Source organism: Giraffa tippelskirchi, chromosome 2 (genome assembly GCF_054371585.1).
Source record: "Giraffa tippelskirchi isolate mGirTip1 chromosome 2, T2T-mGirTip1v1.2.pri, whole genome shotgun sequence".
NCBI classification, from domain to species: domain Eukaryota; kingdom Metazoa; phylum Chordata; class Mammalia; order Artiodactyla; family Giraffidae; genus Giraffa; species Giraffa tippelskirchi.
The window spans coordinates 225,193,730-225,210,931 of NC_137276.1; the positions used below are offsets into that span (position 1 = coordinate 225,193,730).

At 44.3% G+C, this 17,202-nt stretch overlaps 2 protein-coding genes across 11 annotated transcripts in view; one reads left to right on the top strand and one right to left on the bottom strand.

Moving 5' to 3' along the window:
- The first annotated feature begins 2,593 nt into the window (after positions 1-2,593).
- SOD1 (superoxide dismutase 1) lies at positions 2,594-10,948 on the top strand. Of its 2 annotated transcripts, none has more exons than XM_081558228.1 (5): positions 2,594-2,778; positions 6,233-6,313; positions 8,068-8,137; positions 8,963-9,080; positions 10,523-10,948. In XM_081558228.1, exons 1-5 carry the CDS (start codon positions 2,691-2,693, stop codon positions 10,628-10,630), a joined length of 465 nt encoding a protein of 154 aa, XP_081414354.1. In that variant the 5' UTR covers positions 2,594-2,690; the 3' UTR covers positions 10,631-10,948. The 2 variants fall into 2 exon arrangements, with proteins under 2 accessions (XP_081414354.1, XP_081414363.1); XM_081558237.1 differs by having other exon boundaries at positions 2,594-2,762; positions 6,223-6,313.
- Positions 10,949-13,162: 2,214 nt separating this feature from the next.
- SCAF4 (SR-related CTD associated factor 4) overlaps positions 13,163-17,202 on the bottom strand; it is a 59,801-nt gene continuing 55,761 nt past the window's right edge. For all 9 annotated transcript variants that reach the window (XM_081558213.1, XM_081558204.1, XM_081558194.1 and 6 more), the window contains one exon: positions 13,163-14,480. In XM_081558213.1, the coding sequence (XP_081414339.1) occupies positions 13,534-14,480 (947 nt within the window). In that variant the 3' untranslated portion in view covers positions 13,163-13,533. The remainder of the gene's footprint in view (positions 14,481-17,202) is intronic.

Genomic DNA, 17,202 nt, shown 5'->3' on the forward strand with positions numbered 1-17,202 from the left:
TGGCCTTGGGCAAAGGCCCTTTGGCTGTGATTTGCACATTTATGCAACTTACAGGCTAACTGGAAAATGCTAGTTGGGTACAACAAGCAAAATTACAAATATGTATACTTTCAAGAGGATGATTAAAAAAAAAAAGTGAACTGTATATCTGTGACATGACGATTTTGAGTCCAAATGTAGAATTAAATAAGTAATGTGCAGTCAAGACGTGGCTGAGTTTCTGCCTTGTTTCACTCTGACCTTGAACTTGGTCTCACTCAGCATTTCACCATCCCCACAACTGTGTGTGTGTGTGTTGTCACTTCAGTTGTTTCTGACTCTTTGCGACCCCATGGACTGTAGCACAACAGGCTCCTCGGTCCACAGGATTCTCCAGGCAAGAATGCTGGAGTGGGTTGCCATATCCTTCTCCAGGGGATCTTCACCACCCAGGGATCGGACCCAGGTCTCTTACATCTCCTGCACTGGCAGGCTTTACCACTAGCGCCACAACTAAATCCTCCCTACCGAGCATTATTTGGAAAGGCAGATTGTGTTGGGAGTTCACCAGGATATGTGGAGGATTTCGACAGAAATCCCTAGCAGCCAGAGCTCTCCTCCCTTAGGTGTGTCCCTCATTGGCCCCTGTCTGGGTCTCCTTGACTTCCTATTTCTTTTCAGGATACTTTCCCCATCTCCTCTTTTGAGTCAAATAGGTCCAGCTCTTGCCCTCAACTTGCCTACTTCACTGGGCATGAAAAACACCTGTAGGTCAGAATTTCTCAAACTGCCAACATCAGAGCTCCCTGAGAACAAGGGAGGAAAGTAAATTCCAGGTTCCCGCCGCAGACGCACTGGGTCAGAAACACAGCAATCTGCAGTTTAACGAGCCTTCTTGATGGAGAAGGCAATGGCACCCCACTCCAGTACTCTTGCCTGGAATATCTCGTGGATGGAGGAGCCTGGTAGGCTGCAGTCCATGGGGTCGCTAGGAGTCGCACACGAGTGAGTGACTTCACTTTCACTTTTCACTTTCATGCATTGGAGAAGGAAATGGCAACCCACTCCAGTATTCTTGCCTGGAGAATCCTAGGGATGGGGGAGCCTGGTGGGCTGCCGTCTATGGGGTCGCACAGAGTCGGACACGACTGAAGCGACTTAGCAGCAGCAGAGGAGTTGAAAGCGTGCTTCCAGATTAAATTAACCTCATCTCTGAACACAGTTCACTCATCTTCGTTACTCAGGCAGCCCGCTGGGGAGGGAAGAGGAAGATTCTTCCCTTGATGCCTCCTGGCAACCCCCTGGTTATCAAACTATTTTGCCAAGAAAAGCATGTTTGTGGGGGGTGGGGCCAGATGGTGGTGGTGGTGGGGATTCTCCTTCTGAGCCAAACTGTTGCAGACAAATGCACGGTGAAAAATGTACAAGTGAAAGTGTTAGTCGCTCAGTCCTGTCCCACTCTTTGCGGACCCCACTGGACTGCAGTTGGCCAGGCTCCTCTCTCCATGGAATTCTCCAGACAAGAATACTGGAGTGGGTAACCCTTCCCTTCTCCAGGGGATCCTTCTCACCCAGGGATTGAACCCAGGTCTCCTGCATTGCAGGCAGATTTTTTACCGGCTGAGCCAGGAGAGAAGCAAATGCATAGTCATTGTAAAAAAAAATATTTTGAGAGAACATTAGTAAGAGTTAAATTTGCATTTCCCAAAGGTACCCACCCACCCTCTCCTGTACATCTTTCTAGAGATTTCTGAGCACACAAGTAAAACATGCTTTTACTTTAAAATAAAAACACACAGAAGTGGTTTGTGCTGTTAGCTAGTTTCATGAAACGTCTTCCTTGAAGGTTAAGGAATACCCTGGGGTATGGAGGTATCATTGGCCCATTCTCCCCCTCTCCTTGACTGTTGGGGCAGCAGACAAAACACAGAGGGATGTGGAAATCAATCAGTTGACTTTTTTTTTTTTGGTGTTTTCAGATTTGTGGCCTTGCCACACAGGAAATATTCGAAAAGAGGTAATTCTGACAACCAAATACGTAACTCTTATGTGTTTAGGACGAAGAAAATTGCAGAGAAGAAAAGGTGAGACCCGGAACTGAGATCCACCGTCTTTACAGACCCTCAGAAACCCACAACGCAATTAAAAAAAAAATGGAAACCATCAAAAGCATGCAGCATGAGAGTCTCAACTTCTGAAACACAAAGGCGACAACGTCGGGACCAAAGTCAGTTATCACTCATTAACATTTGAGGACAAAGAGACTTCAGATCTTCAAGGCGTGCCACGTATATACTTCCGTGTCCCACTTTCGTGTGCTGCAATCCGCCGATCACACCCTTTCGAGGAGAAAAGCTGTTTTTCTTTTTCCACGGGTCCAGGTTTTACTGCGCATTTTCACACAGCCTCAGGGCGGAGGGGGCCGGCGGCGCTTGAGTGACGGGCCCTCCACACCGCCCCTTGGCTCCGCTCCCCGGTCTGTCAGGGCCCCCCCGAGGCCCCCTCGTGGAGGACGGGAAAGCGCGCTGAGAGCGCGGGCGGCGATTGGTTGAGGGCCAGGGTGGGCGGGGCGCGGCGGTCCGGCCCTATAAAGGTGCGGCGGCGCGCTCAGCTCGGTTTTGCGTCGGCGTGTGTGCTGCGGCGGCGTCTTCTCTTCTTCTTGTTGAGGGGCGTCCCTAGCGGTCTGGGCCGGAGAGCCTTTCCCCCGAGTCATGGCGACGAAGGCCGTCTGCGTGTTGAAGGGCGACGGCCCGGTGCAAGGCATCATCCACTTCGAGGCAAAGGCAAGGGCTGGCGGGGGCGAGGGGGGAAGACTAGCGGCGAGGCCGTGCGCGCCAGCCTGTGCCCTGGAGCGGGAGGCCGGTCCCGCCGGGCCTCGGGCCGCCCTCGCCACGCCTCCCTCCCCCGGCGCGCGGTTCGGCGGGTCCGCGGCCCACCCCCACCCCGGGCCGCCCCCCGCCCCCCGCGCCCGCGCGGCCGCAAAGTGCTGAGTCACCGGGCGAGCCCGGCGGCGGTGCGTGGCGAGGTCTGGGCGGGGGTGCAGGAAGGGAACACCCGGCCTGCCCCTTTGTGTGTGGGGCGGTGGGGAGGCCGACGACGGCGGGCCCAGGAGGGCGGAGAGAAAACGAGGGAGGAGGAGAACCGGCTGACGCGGCGCCCCTTCGGCGTCCGTAGGCCTCGACGGAGACCTTCCCTGTTTTGAGGAGGCCGTGTGGCCACTCTCCCTTCTCGCCGTGGTCAGTGTCTGGGTCCTGATATCCTGCGGATTCTTGAGTTGCGCAGTCCCGAGGCCTGGCCCATCCTTGAGATCCCGCGGGTGGCGGGGTGCGGCCGGGCCCTCAGGATTCTCGTGGCATCTGTTATGCCTTTGGGGCTTGCTTTGCAGCTCGAGCGCTCCAGCTCAAGGATCTGCAAAGCATGCGCACAGTCTGTCCCGGAGTGGGTGTTTGTACAGCCCTCGAGCTGAGTGGTTTTATCTGTTCAGGTCTATCCCCCCCCCCCTTATGTTTGTGTTTAAAGGAAAACACAAGTATGCAACAGTGACCCTTTACAGAAAAGTTTGCTGACACACCCTGCTCGAGGTCATGGTCAGGCTCTATGATGGCAGCGAAGACGGCCTTGGTCAGAGCTCCGGAGATCTAACAGACTCCCTTGTTGGGCGGTTTATCTAGAGAGCGATATTAACTCTGGGTGCACGGCAGACTCACTGCGTGCGTGCTAAGTCGCTTCACTCGTACCGACTCTTTGTGACCATATGGACTGTAGCCCACCAGGCTCCTCTGTCCATGGGATTTTCCAGGCAAGAATAACTGGAGTGGGTTGATATTTCCTCCTCCAGGGTATCTTCCTATTCCAGGGATGGAACCCAGCTCTCCTGCATTGCAGGCAGGTTCTTTACCCGCTGAGCCATCAGGGAAGCCCCAGACTCACTGGCTGAGCTTTTTAAAATAGATTCCAGCTCAGTTCTGGGTCAATTACATCAGAACCTGGCATGGTGCAGTCTGAGATTTGTTGTTTTTAAAGCCTCCAAAGTGGTTCTTAACAATGCATGGAGGATTGAGAATTCCTGTTGATAGAGGGCAGTGGATGAGGTTTGGGAGTCCAACGAGAGGAGGCTTAGAGTATTTCCTTTGCATGGAATTGTCACTTCTGTGCTTGGAACATTCCTGTAAACAAATTTTCAGTCACGTGACTTTTAAATTTCTTTACCAGTAGGCCTGTTACTGAAAGGGTATCGGACAAACCTCTGCACAAATCATGTAAAATAAAGTGTACAGAAACAGTGATAATACTGTGAAGCACAGATGTTGTGAGGAGTGTGCGTGTGAAAAGACTGTCCCAGATCTTAGGTTGCCAGTGGGTGGAAAATGGTTTATGTTGGCTTGTTAATCTTGAGGGATTATTTAAGGTACCAGTGAGATTTACAGTGGTTTATGGAAACATGAGAGGATATGCACAGTAATCAAGGAAGTGTCCTATGTGAGATTTATACAAGGAGAACTTAAATATTGGAGCTTGATTTTTTTCCTTTTGGTGGTTTCCAAATTTTCCGAAAAAGCTTTTTGACATTAGACTAAATTTTGCTCTTTTCATATGCCAGACTCTGTTTTGTGTCTCCTCTTTCCTCTCCACTAGAGAACCTAAGAAACCTCAGGAATTCTTTCCCTCGGGCCACTGAGAAACAGCTCCTGGTGTTACTTAGATTCAGAAGCCAAACTGTGAAACCTGACATAACCCTGGGTCCCCTTAGTTTTTACACCTTCCCTGCTGGATTCTGAACCTCCATTTTGGCGGTGCTCTTTGCACCTGATAAGACCCTTGGGTATGCAGATGTATTAAACTGTCAATAATCAACTGTTATTTCTTGGCTTATTGAGTGTTTAAAACTTTTGGATTAGTTTCTGGTTTTCAAAAATCGGAAATTTTCACCTGTTAAGTCCAAAGTCTTAGATAGTCTTGAAAATCATCTGGAGAAGGCCCCTACTGAGCCTTCTCATTAGCCTAGGGTGACACTATGGCCCGTTTCCCTTCCTCCTGCTTCCCTGACCTGTTTCATTCATTTGAGATAATAGTCTGATCCCTACAGGGTGTACCAGGCAGCTTACCCTTGAACGTATGTTCTATGCATTACTAGTTAAGTGGAGGCTTGGAAGAACCTGCCGTGTTTGTCTCTCTGTGCTCTCGATAACATGGCATGTTGGGGGGGGGTATAAATTCTTGGCTTTTTCCAGAATTTTCCATTAAATTTTGGGTTTTTCTTTACCTAGAGGAATTATAGTGTATCTGTCCTCAAAAAGAAATACAAGAGGCAGCAGTCGCCACACTGCTTCCCAGGATCAGTGATACCTAGCCAGTGGAAAATCAGATCTTCAAGGCCTAACACCTCTTGTAACTGTCGGCCCTAGCTTTTTAAAAAAACAAACACCGTCTCATATTCCTATATGGTGTGGTTGCTGTGTTACATTTTATTTTAGTTCCTAAGATCTCTTTGTAGCTGTGGAAGTAACTTCTTTGATTTGTCTGTGTAGCGTGCAGTACCATTACCCATCACCTTTGCCCGGATTGCAGTGTGTTTTTTTTTTCCTTCACCTGCTTTGGTGTTTTATTGTCCCTTCTTTTTGATCTCAGGAGTGGAAAAGTTATCTAGGTTTCAGTGCCTAAAAAGCCTCGAGAAAACAGTACTTCTGTTTAGACTAGGATCAGCTTCTCACTGGCAGTGAGGAGGATATTTTCTGGCTATAAATCAAAAATAGCCATGTGGGAAACTGATACACATCTCTCTCGTGGGGAGTGGAGAAGAGGGATCATAGGGTAGCAAGTTGAGTATTTCCAGGGAACCTTTTATTTTTTTCTTTTTAAGACAAATCTGTGTGTTTGATAATACAGCAGAGTGTCTGCGTGAAGAAAGGAAGATGCTGAAAAGTGTATGACGTGCAAACAGTTGGGTTCACAAGTTTTATACGTGCACATACACTTAGCCACACACAAGCACAACCTATTTGAAGTATTTACATAATAAGCAAGAACTTACTCACATTACACGTGAATGGTTAAGCAGCTACCTGGAGGTTCACTGCTAGAAAGTGGTGAGCCTTTCTAGCCAAAAACCTTGGACACAGGTTTTTCGACTCCTGAGTTGATGTTCTTTTCACTTTTCCTGTGAGTGGTAAAGGTAATTCAATCGTTTTCTTCGCTCAGAAGCATTTGCCCTCTCAAACTTCTTGCACTTTTCTTTGACTAAAGGAAGATACAGTCGTGGTAACTGGATCCATTACAGGATTGACTGAAGGTGATCATGGATTCCACGTCCATGAGTTTGGAGACAATACACGAGGTGGGTGTTGTGCCGGTGACTTGTGATTCACAATCATTTCACCTAGTAAGATAAACCTAGTAGTGTGTAGTAGTGTGTTTGTGTGCTTAGTCACTCAGTCGTGTCTGTCTCTGCAACCTGTTGGACTGTAGCCCTCCAGGCTCCTCTGTCCATGGGATTTTTCAGGCAAGAACACTAGAGTGGTTGCCATTTCCTTCTCCAGGGAATCTTCCCGACCCAGGGATCGAACCAGCGTCTTCCGTGTCTCCTGCATTGCAGGTGGATTGTCTACCTGCTGAGCCATCCAGGAAGCCACCCCCACACATTAAAAACTTGCCAACAGTTTTTTAAAAAGTCAGTAGGACTACTCAAGTCAGCCTCAGGGATAAAAGTGACTGACTTGGGGAACGGAAGGGGGAATTGATGTTTTCATTTTATCTTATTATGGGTTGATTGTGTAAGTCTCAGGTGTTTTTAACAATAAGAAACAACACTGCTACTTTCTGACTTTCTTGGCCTTTGGTCCTTGTGAGCTGGGGGTTGAGGGTGGGTGTTGCAGGCAGGGGGTACATTTATCCTTACCCTGGAAGAACAGCTCCAACACTAGAGCCTTAGTTTGGACGGGGTGGGGTTGTGGTGGTGGGGGTTGGAAGTAAGATACAAACTGACGATAGCCTGTGAACTGTTGGTGCTGTGGATTGAGTTTTATTTTCTCAATTTGGGATCAGAAGCAAGTTAACAAAATTTATGGATTAAGTTGCTGTATTTGAGTAAACTTAGTGTTTCGACTTTCTGTGATGAGCAGTTAATTCATTTTGCGGGAACGTGTTTTTAATGTTCCATAATTTGGTTCCTTTAAATAGTGATTTAAGAGTCAGATGTGACCCACTTCAACAGTTATAAAAATTCCTGGGACTAAGAGGTAGTCCAGTAGGTAAGACTCCTCCAAGTTCCCAACGCAGGGGGTCTGGGTTGGATGCCTGGTCAGGGAAGGGAGATTCCACATGCAGGCTGCAACCAAGAGTCCACATTGCTGCAGCTTAAGGATCCTGCGTGCCTCAACTAGAGAGCACGTGGACAGCAACTGAGACCTGGCACAGCCAAAGAAGAAAACAGATTCCTGCTTCTGTGGGAGGCGATTGCTCTCTGGCTTTGACTTACTCTGCCACGTCCTGTAACCTGCCTGTCTCCTTGAGTGGGGAGGGGTGGGGGTGAGGATGGGTGAAACCTGTTTACAGCTTTTATACATCCCTCACCCACCTGTCGGCCATCGAGTGAAGAGCCATGTCCCGAAAGAGCCACCTCTGTAGTTGTGTTCTATGTGAAGGCTCTTGCTCAGGAGTGCCATTTTTACAGAGTACAGCCTGAAGGCCCCAGAGTCGTGCAGGGCAGCAGCCCTTGGATTAAGGAAGCACCAAGGCCCAGACAGAAGCTGTCTGGCTGTGTGTTGCTGTGGAGACAAGTTTTTTGTCGTTGAGGTATCCTGTCATCTTAGGAAGTAGCATCATAATCATGGGATTTTAATAGAAGGACCATTGAAGCTCAAGTCTTGGCCTTCTCATTTTAAGGGGCAGAAGAAACCAAGCCCAGAGAAGGGTGTTAACTTGACCCGTGTCACACAGTAGTTACAATTGGTCTCTCCTCCCTGCCCTTTGTTGCTAGCCCAGAAGTCACATTGTGGGTCAGTACTTTTCTTTTTTAGAATTTATTTTGGAATTTTGATTCGTAATTTAGCTATCCCCCCCCACCCCCGCTTTTTTTTTTTTGGTAAATAGGCTGTACCAGTGCAGGTCCTCACTTTAATCCTCTGTCCAAAAAACACGGAGGGCCAAAAGATGAAGAGAGGTGAGTGACCTTAATTCTTTTTTGACATAATAGTGCTGGCTTTGGGTGGGGGTGGTCAGTATGGTTTACTCCTTGCAGATTGTATGCTAAGATAATCGCCCCTCTGCTCTTGAATTTGTTGCTCCACTTAACCCCTTGCCCCCGAGTACTGGAATGGCTTTACTCCCTGGGCTAAGGAATGGACAAATGGGGACACTGAAAACGATTTGGGGTTTGTAGCATTTATTGAATATAGAACTAATACAAGTGTCAAAGGGAACTAATACAGGAAATGTGATGAATAACAGTACTGTCAACTACTAGCAAAATAAACATCATTGTGAAACACGGGAAGCTTTGTAGATAAAAATTTGATGCTGAAAATTCAGTGAGACTCCTTGTATGTGTTCATTTTCTGAAAGCCTTTTGGGAAAATATTAAATTTTAAGGACAAGGATTAATTTATGTTTATATCAAAGGCCTAGGGGCATAGCTCTCTTAGCCATGCCTAGTATTAATAGGCATAACTCAGTAACTTAAGAGTTTACCCTCTAAGTTTACTTTACCTCTGAAGTTAGGGGTGCACCCCTATCCCACAGGTCTTTCCAGAGCGTTGCTTTATAGACTTGAAGCCTTGCTTGAAGAGCTGTGTGTCTAGAACACCTAGTTACTTGTTTCTAAATTTGTATGTTTTCAAAGTTTTGTCAGTATGGAAAAGTAGATTGTTTGATATAGACTGTATAGATTTCTCAAGCCACCCTTATATATCTGACTCATCCATTTTTAATTTAGCTTATGAACTAAAGTTAGAAATCAGTCCTAATCCTTCTGCTTTTTCAATGTTAGGCATGTTGGAGACCTGGGCAATGTGAAGGCTGACAAAAACGGTGTTGCTGATGTGTGTATTGTAGATTCTCTGATCTCACTCTCAGGAGCACATTCCATCATTGGCCGCACAATGGTGGTAAGTTTTCATAAATAAGGAAATGCATGAAACTTCTTCTAACACATGATCGTGTATGTTTTCATGACTTCACGATTGTTAATCCTGGCTTCTAAGCTTCCATATAAATTGTACTTTCCATTCAGATTAGGAAAAGCAGTTATTTTGTTGGACAATTACAGTGAAGGTGAGTTAATGATCAAGGTCGGTTAAGACCAGTTTTGCTAAGATGCAGTAATAAAGTGGATTACCTTTGATCATGTTAATTAGATCTGTGTTATGGAAACAGAAGTTGTCTTTATTTGGTTTTTAAATGGCCAGGCTTTCTGTCACTACGGGGTTTCCCCCTTTTGAAGCATTTGAAATCTAAAATCGGGGGTGGACCTCAGCATCAGTATTCATTCATGTCTGCAAGTTGTTGTCGCTTGTTTAACACTGGGAGGCCATTGCCGCAGGGTACGTAGCACTGCAACTGGTTCCTACAGAACGCCACCTGAAGGCTCCCTGTTGCCTGCCCCTCAGAGGACAGTTAACTTTCAGTAGACACTTCTATCATTTCACCCTTTTATCCTTAGAATTTCCTTCTGTAGTCATGAAGCCAGACATCACTTATCAATGTTTGATGTGCTATGCTTTGTCGCTCAGTCGTTTCTGACTCTTTGTGACCCTTGGACTTGTAGCCTGCCAGGCTCCTCTGTCCATGGGATTCTCCAGGCAAGAATACTAGAGTGGGTTGCCATACCCTCCTCCAGGGGATCTTCCCAACCCAGGGATCGAACCCAAACCCATGTCTCCTGCATTGCAGGCAGATTCTTTACCATCTGAGCCACCAAGTGGTGGCTTAATGTTTGATGACCAAAATTTAAAAGGCTACTGCTTGAATATTAAAGATATTTTTAGGGCTTCCTCATAGCTCAAAGCTCAGTTGGTAAAGAATCTGCTTGCATTGTAGGAGACCCTGGTTTGATTCCTGGGTCGGGAAGATCCTCTGGAGAAGGGCATGGCAACCCACTCCGCTATTCTGCTTTGAATATTCGAGAGATTTTTAGGATTATCTCTTACTTATGGGTCTGTAGCTAATTAGGCACAGTTTTTATAAGTTTATTTTATTTTGGCTCACCTTTCCCCCCAAACCAGTTTATACTATGAAAGAATGCCTACTCTGATAGTAACTAAAATTTCTCATGGTAGATTTAGCATGTGGGTGCTTTGTAACCTAATTCTGGCTTTTTTGATAGTACTGCTAACCTAGTGTTTATTGTCTTTGCATCATCAAGAAAAAGCTTTGAATAGTAGTTTCTACTTTTTACTACTAGATTAAATATTTAGGTATGCTCCTAACTGGTGGGATTATTTTAACATGTTATTTTCTAATGGTGGTTCTTAAAAGTCTTTTGGGTATTGTTGAGGAGATGGTAATTGCTTGATAGCCTGAGTTAATTTGTTCTTAAAATTTTTTAAAGGTCCATGAAAAACCAGATGACTTGGGCAGAGGTGGAAATGAAGAAAGTACAAAGACGGGAAACGCTGGAAATCGTTTGGCCTGTGGTGTAATTGGAATTGCCCAGTAAACATTCCCTGGGACATGGTCTGAGTCCTAGTAACTCATCTGTTCTCTTGCTAGTGGTAGAAATTTAACTTGATAAGCATTTAACACTGTAAACTTAAAAGTGTAATTTGTGTGACTTTTTTTAAATTGCTTTAAGTACCTGTAATGAGAACTGACTTATGATTACTTGAAAGATTTGTATAATTTTGTAAAACTCATAGGCAATTGCAATGTGTTTCATGGATCTCTGTATCTTGCCAGACTTAATCACATGTATATTATTTGTCTGAATTTCTTCAATTCTCTCAAGCCTGCAATAAACACTCTCTGTGGCACTGTATTTTGAGCCTGTTGAAGTTTAAATTGAAATTCTAAATTAACTCTTGATATTCATACATACATTGTGAATGGAACAGATTTAGTAATATGTTGACGGGTATAAACTATCTTATAGAACTTTTTTTTTTAAGTGTTTTTAAATGAGATCATCAGAATGTTAAAATTTTAGCGACTGGTAAATTTAGCTAAGACTAAGCTTAATTTTAATCTCAGACAAATAGGCCATCCTTTGTTAGCTTTAGGGAAATTAAGGTGGTAACTTTATTTTAAAAAGTAGCTGTTAACAATTTAAGAGAGCCCTTTGATAACTTAGTGAAATTGTAAATGGCAAGTTACAATCTTACGAAGAGTAAGATTAATTTACCTACCTGTCAAAATGGCACATACTCCGTTTTTATAGACCCATGACCACTTAGTTTTATTTTTAATAACAGTAGAGTTTGGCACAATTTGCTTTCAGATATGCCCTTTAAAGAAATACATTATACCCACTGTAAGGTGGAAGCAAAGGATAACTTGCCTGTGGGTTCTGCCTGTTTAAATACAAGAATTTATACACCCAATTAGTAATTCGAGTCTGTTTCTCTAAATATGTATGCCTGTTAAGAGAATGCTTTAAAATGAAGTGTTGATCTTAACGCAGGTTTGACTGTGGATTATAGTTTTATTAATTGAAAATTGTAGAATATTTGATGGAGAAGCCAGAAATAAGCAACTGTTTTGGTTGGACTTTAGCAAGTGAAGATCACTTGGATAGGAAAAGCTAATTTAGAAAAATAACTTGTAGTGTTTTCAAAGTTTTAAGTTGGTGATAACAGTATGCTCACAAATTAACAGTTAAGATGACCCAACACTAATAGATTTCTTAAAGTACAGTTTGTTACATAAACGCACTTGCTTGTGTCCTTTAAAGCGTCACGTGTAATTACTAATGGCAACCCACTCCAGTGTTCTTGCCTGGAGAATCCCAGGGACGGCGGAGCCTAGTGGACTGCCGTCTGTGGGGTCGCACAGAGTCAGACACGACTGAAGCGACTTAGCAGCAGTACTTCTGGGATTTTGTCGTGAGCAAACAGGGTGACCTTAATACTTTTAATTGGAAATACTGGACTGCTTCCTTGAAACCTGAACACTTAGGAGATGTGTTTCCAGAAGCAGTTTCAGCTAGGACTTTTAAACTCAGTGGGCCAACATAAAACAGGGTAAGCTTATAACTCAAGTCTACATATGTGAAACGGGATTTTCTCTTCTTTTCCAAAGGCCGGACACCAGTACATTGCCCTAGGTACATTTACCCCCACCCCCCCATTCAAGATCTTGCTGCAGAAAACTCAAAACCAAATAAAGCAGCTTCGCCTGGGGATGAGGGTAAAGAACCTGTTCAGGATACAAACTAGGACAGTTTAGATACAGAATTGAAGGAGAAAAGAGCTTCAAGGCCATAAACACTTGGGTTGTGTTAACGGCTGGTCTTTCCCTTGGCACTAGCTCCGCAGCTTTATGTAACCGCTTCTCTACTACTTCAGGTACAGGTTTGGTTTGCCTTTGGATGTCTTCACATAACAGTTCTTGGCTAACTTAACCACTTTTTCCTAGTTAACCCAATTATTTTAAGGAAGAGAGAGTACTTTTTTTAAGGGGTAAAAAGCTCAGTTTACCTCTGCTCAGCAGGGGAAAAGAGGCAACAGGCAAGACTAACAGTGGGGGCTGCATTTAAGTTCTTAGATGAGACAAAAAGCTTTTAGGCTGCAGATAGTAACCTTGATTTTCTTTCACCCTTTTGAAAAATTTTAATGGAGTGCTAAGAAAAACACCCAACCTTGTAAATAAGGGATACCTAGACAATATAGTACAATGGGTAATGTCGAGGTCCATTGTCCCTTTAGCAAAAAATTTTTTACCAATTATTTAGGGCAACATTTACCAAAAAGCCAATGGGTGGGGGGCGAGGAGGGGGAGAACACCTTGATTGAATCCCCAAACTCAAAAGCTTTTCAGTTAACATTAAAACCACTAACCTTTGCCTTATGATTGAAAATGCTGAAAATCAAAAACGTTACAGATGAAGTGTTTGAAAATAACTACATAAAAATGTCTATTTCCATCAAATCAACAAGTCTAATTTAGACTCCAGTACAGTATTAACCGCTGACTTGGATGGTGAACAGTCCTTTTCCACCTTAATGCAGTGTAGGAAGAATAGCACACGTTAAAGTTTGTTACGAAAATAGAGTTTATTAAAAACATCCCTATTGTTTTTTGAGGAGCTTTCACCGTTACCTTGTCTTAAATTAAAAAAAAAAAAAAATAGAGAGCACTTCTAATTACGATTTGTAAACTTTTTAAAGTCAAAACTTTTAAAAAGTTACAGCAAAAAGGGTAATATTTATTCATATTTTCAGTATTTTTGTTGTTGTTGTTATTTTGTGGCTATTTTTAAATAGAAGGGAAGCAATCAAATTGCTTACAACTCCCACCAACTACTGCGGGGCTGTGACATAGCGGGAGCAGGTATAATACAGCATCTGTACACCCCAAGCCCTACCCTCCTGCGTCGCTGTCATATCCGACAGATCCCAGTTTCTCCTAACGAGGAGCCTCTGCTGCTGAGCCGGGGTCCTTCTCGGGGTCGACGGATGAGGTAGCCTCAGCAGGTAACTCTTCGGAAGGCTTTACGACTGCAGGCCCAGGCTCCCCCTTAGGAAGTTCTGAAACAGTGTCTACATTTCCTGCTTGGCTAATGGGAGGTTCCACGGTCTTGTTACCGCCTGCCCTGTCTGCCACCTCGGGCTTCTCCTTGCCTCGGTTTTCTTCCTTCTCTCTACGAGACTCTCTATCTCTAGAATCTCTCTCTCTGTCTCGATGCCCGCTGGAGCGTCTATTCCTGTCTTCCAAGTCTCTGTGCCTGTCCCGGTCGGGGCTCCTCCTTCCCCACTCTCTCCTCTCACGGTTACTATTATCTCGATCATCGTTACGGTTCCCGTACCGTTCCCGGTCATTCTCCACCCTATTTCCAAAAGATCTTCTTCCAAACCTTTCTTGGTCTCTACCTGAATTGAACTGCTGCTGCCTGTTGTCATTTCTGAACGGCTGTGGTTGCTGCTGAGCCGGCGGTGGCTGCTGGGCTGGTGGCGGCTGCTGCGGCGGTGGCTGGGGAGGTGGCTGCTGCTGCTGCTGCTGCTGCTGCTGCGGTGGTGGCTGCCTTCCGTCTCGGTCCTCGGGACCCCCCGGGCCCGGCCCTGGGCCCCCGAGCCCCGGCATCCCGCCAGGCCTGACGAAGGGGCCGTGGGGTGGGAAGGGGCCTTTCATTCCATGAGGCGGAGGCATTCCGAAGCCCCCCGGGCCTGGTGGTGGGCCTCGGTGCATCATATGTGGAGGCATGGGCCGAGGTGGCATCAAGGGAAATCGCTGTAAGTGAGGTGGAGGCATTCCTGGCGGGCGCTGGAGTGGGATTAGGCCAGGTCGGGCACCAAGGAGACCGGTGGACGGGGCCTGGAGCCCAATGACAGGACCTGGCGCAACTCCCTGGGTACCTGACGAGGCAATAAAAATGAGACTGTAAATAAAGCAACATAGAAGACGGCATATTCTATTTTCAACTGTTTCCTGTGGTGCTTGAAGCAAAACGAAACTCAAAAATCTTCCAATTTCATACTGTTTGCCAGTCTACCCAGGAGAAACTCAATGTGAAGTCCCAGCAACAATCCACGGCAAGCAGGCCTAGAGATGTATTTATACAGTTATGTACACACACCTACCTAATACAGGTAGAGGTCAAACTATGTCACACAAGGAAACTGTAATATACCACATTTTGGAAAGAGTATATCAAAATGTCCTTTTGTACAGCCTTGATTAGTAGCTGTTTTACCACTCAAAATACTTGAGAAACACAGTGTGCTATGTCCTAATGACATAAAGAAATGAACTAGCTGAGCCAACTGAAAGTTATTTCAGGTGTACTCTTAGAAGAAAATTTTTTACTCTAACTTTAATCTGACCTTCTACTAGGAAAAAAATAGGGTCAATGACCCCAGAAAATCCAGTGAAGAGGGAGGTTTCTTTGAGTCTATGACGTTAAAATGCTTTACGCAGTTAACATGCAGTCCCGTGCTCAGTTGCTCAGTCGTGTCCGACTCTTTGTGACCCCATGGGCTATAGCCCGCCAGGCTCCTCTTAGTATTTTTCAGGCAAGAATACTGGTGGTGATTTAGTCGGTAAGTCACATCCAATTCTTGCGACTCCGTGAACTATATAGCCCGCCAGGCTCCTCTGTCCATAGGATTTTCCAGTCAAGAATACTGGAGTGGGTTGCCATATCCTTCTCCAGGGGATCTTCCGGACCCAGGAATTGAACCCCGGTCTCGTGCACTGCAGGCAGACTCTTTATCAACTGGAGTGGGATGCCATTTTCCTCCTCCAGGGGATCTTCCCAACCCATGGATTGAAAACACTAACACTTGTAAAATAAAGATCAATACAAGAATGTAGAGTTTGTTTTCACAAGTCTCTTTTTAAAGCACAGCATAACATGTAAATTGCTATGCCAAAATGACCACTGAACTATGCTGAGTGCTCAGCTATTCACCTTCTATTTATTTTCCCAAAGATGGCAAGAGTGATAAAAGTTAGTGCTGCTGAAAGTGACAATGACTTACTGGTCTTATTTCCTATTTACAGGAGGCATTTTGCTTACACTTTAGTGTAAGAGTCAAATTCAACCCATCATGTATGATACAGAAAAGGAGGAAGGATTTGTTTCACAACTTAACTAACAGGTATCATCACCTCTCTCAAGTTATTTCTCTGTAAATATTAACATTACAACAAGAGTTACTCTAAAAAGGAAAATGTTCTGATATTATCAGAAGGTGCCATCTACTCACGTACTGCAGAGATGTCTTTGGCAAGTTGTAGGTTATGATTATCAAGTGGCAATGGTGAGAGAAATGCTTAAAACAACCTGAAAGCAAACTCAATACTTTTCATCTTTCCCCCACCCCCAACATCATGCTATTTTATGTTTACAGTTTCAATCACTTCCTCTCACTCACTTTAGCAAACATTTAAGGAAGTCCTACTAAATCCTAACAACAGATTTTCTGTATATACAAGTATTACCAATATGGAAGACAAGAATTTCTACTTCAGTTTTCGCTCCTCAGAACACATGGTCCAATACTACTCTGTCAGACTTAGGAACTAAACAGAGTGGACTGAAAATGTACGTGTATCAGTTACAACTCTTAATATGCAGTTATAACTCTTATTGCTTTACTTAAGAGTACCTTCTTTTAAATGCTTAAAGAGAAACATAGTTGGTGAAAAAAATCTCACACAGGAGTGACCCTGGACACATGCCTCAGAAATAGGGATAATAATACCTGCTTTTTGTTGAGATTAAATGGGATAAAACACATAAGCATGAGCTCAGAGTTTGGCACATCGTTAAGTGCTGAAATTATTATTCTACACATCTATTTTGACAGATGGTAAATATCCTAACACTAAGTATTTCACTTTGCAAAAACACTGTGTTTTGTATTTCTGATCATTAAGATCTTATTAGCCTCTCCTGGTCGCCCAATATCCACCACAGTTTAGAGTCAAGCAGTTTGGTAACTGAAAGAAATTAAGCTTCCATATATCAGGCCTAAGACAATGTTAATTACCATAGTGAAAAGCTACAAATGATGAACTGGATGAATGAGGCAAAGACCTCAGCCCTTCATAGACTCTTCACACTCTTAAGAAAATCCCAGACAATGAGCATAATAGAGAACTTATACTCTACCTCAGAATGATATGAAATTCACAGGAAACTTTCTTCATGTCATTTACTGTACACTTACGGAGACTGTACCATATAGTGAGACAACCCGGCATCTAAGGTATTTTCCTTGCTCCCACTTTTTAAAGAAATCATACAGTACCAACACTTGTGGACTTCAACTCAAAACAAGCAATGTAAAATGTATGTACCCATGTACAGCCTCTTTCAATAGTTTATCATATACAGAAACACCTAAGTAAGATTTTCCTTTCCCACCAGCTTTTACTCAAGGATGAAAACAATAAATGTTTATACTCTGTTGAAAGACTTGGTGTGGCACATTCTAGTACCTAACTATAAGCTCAAGGGACCAATAGCAAGTTTTAAATTACACTAGAGAGACTGGGAAGGGGTTAAAAGCATCTTATTATAACAAAAGAGTTAAGTTCAGATGAATCTTTAACAGGAAACATTCCTTTGAA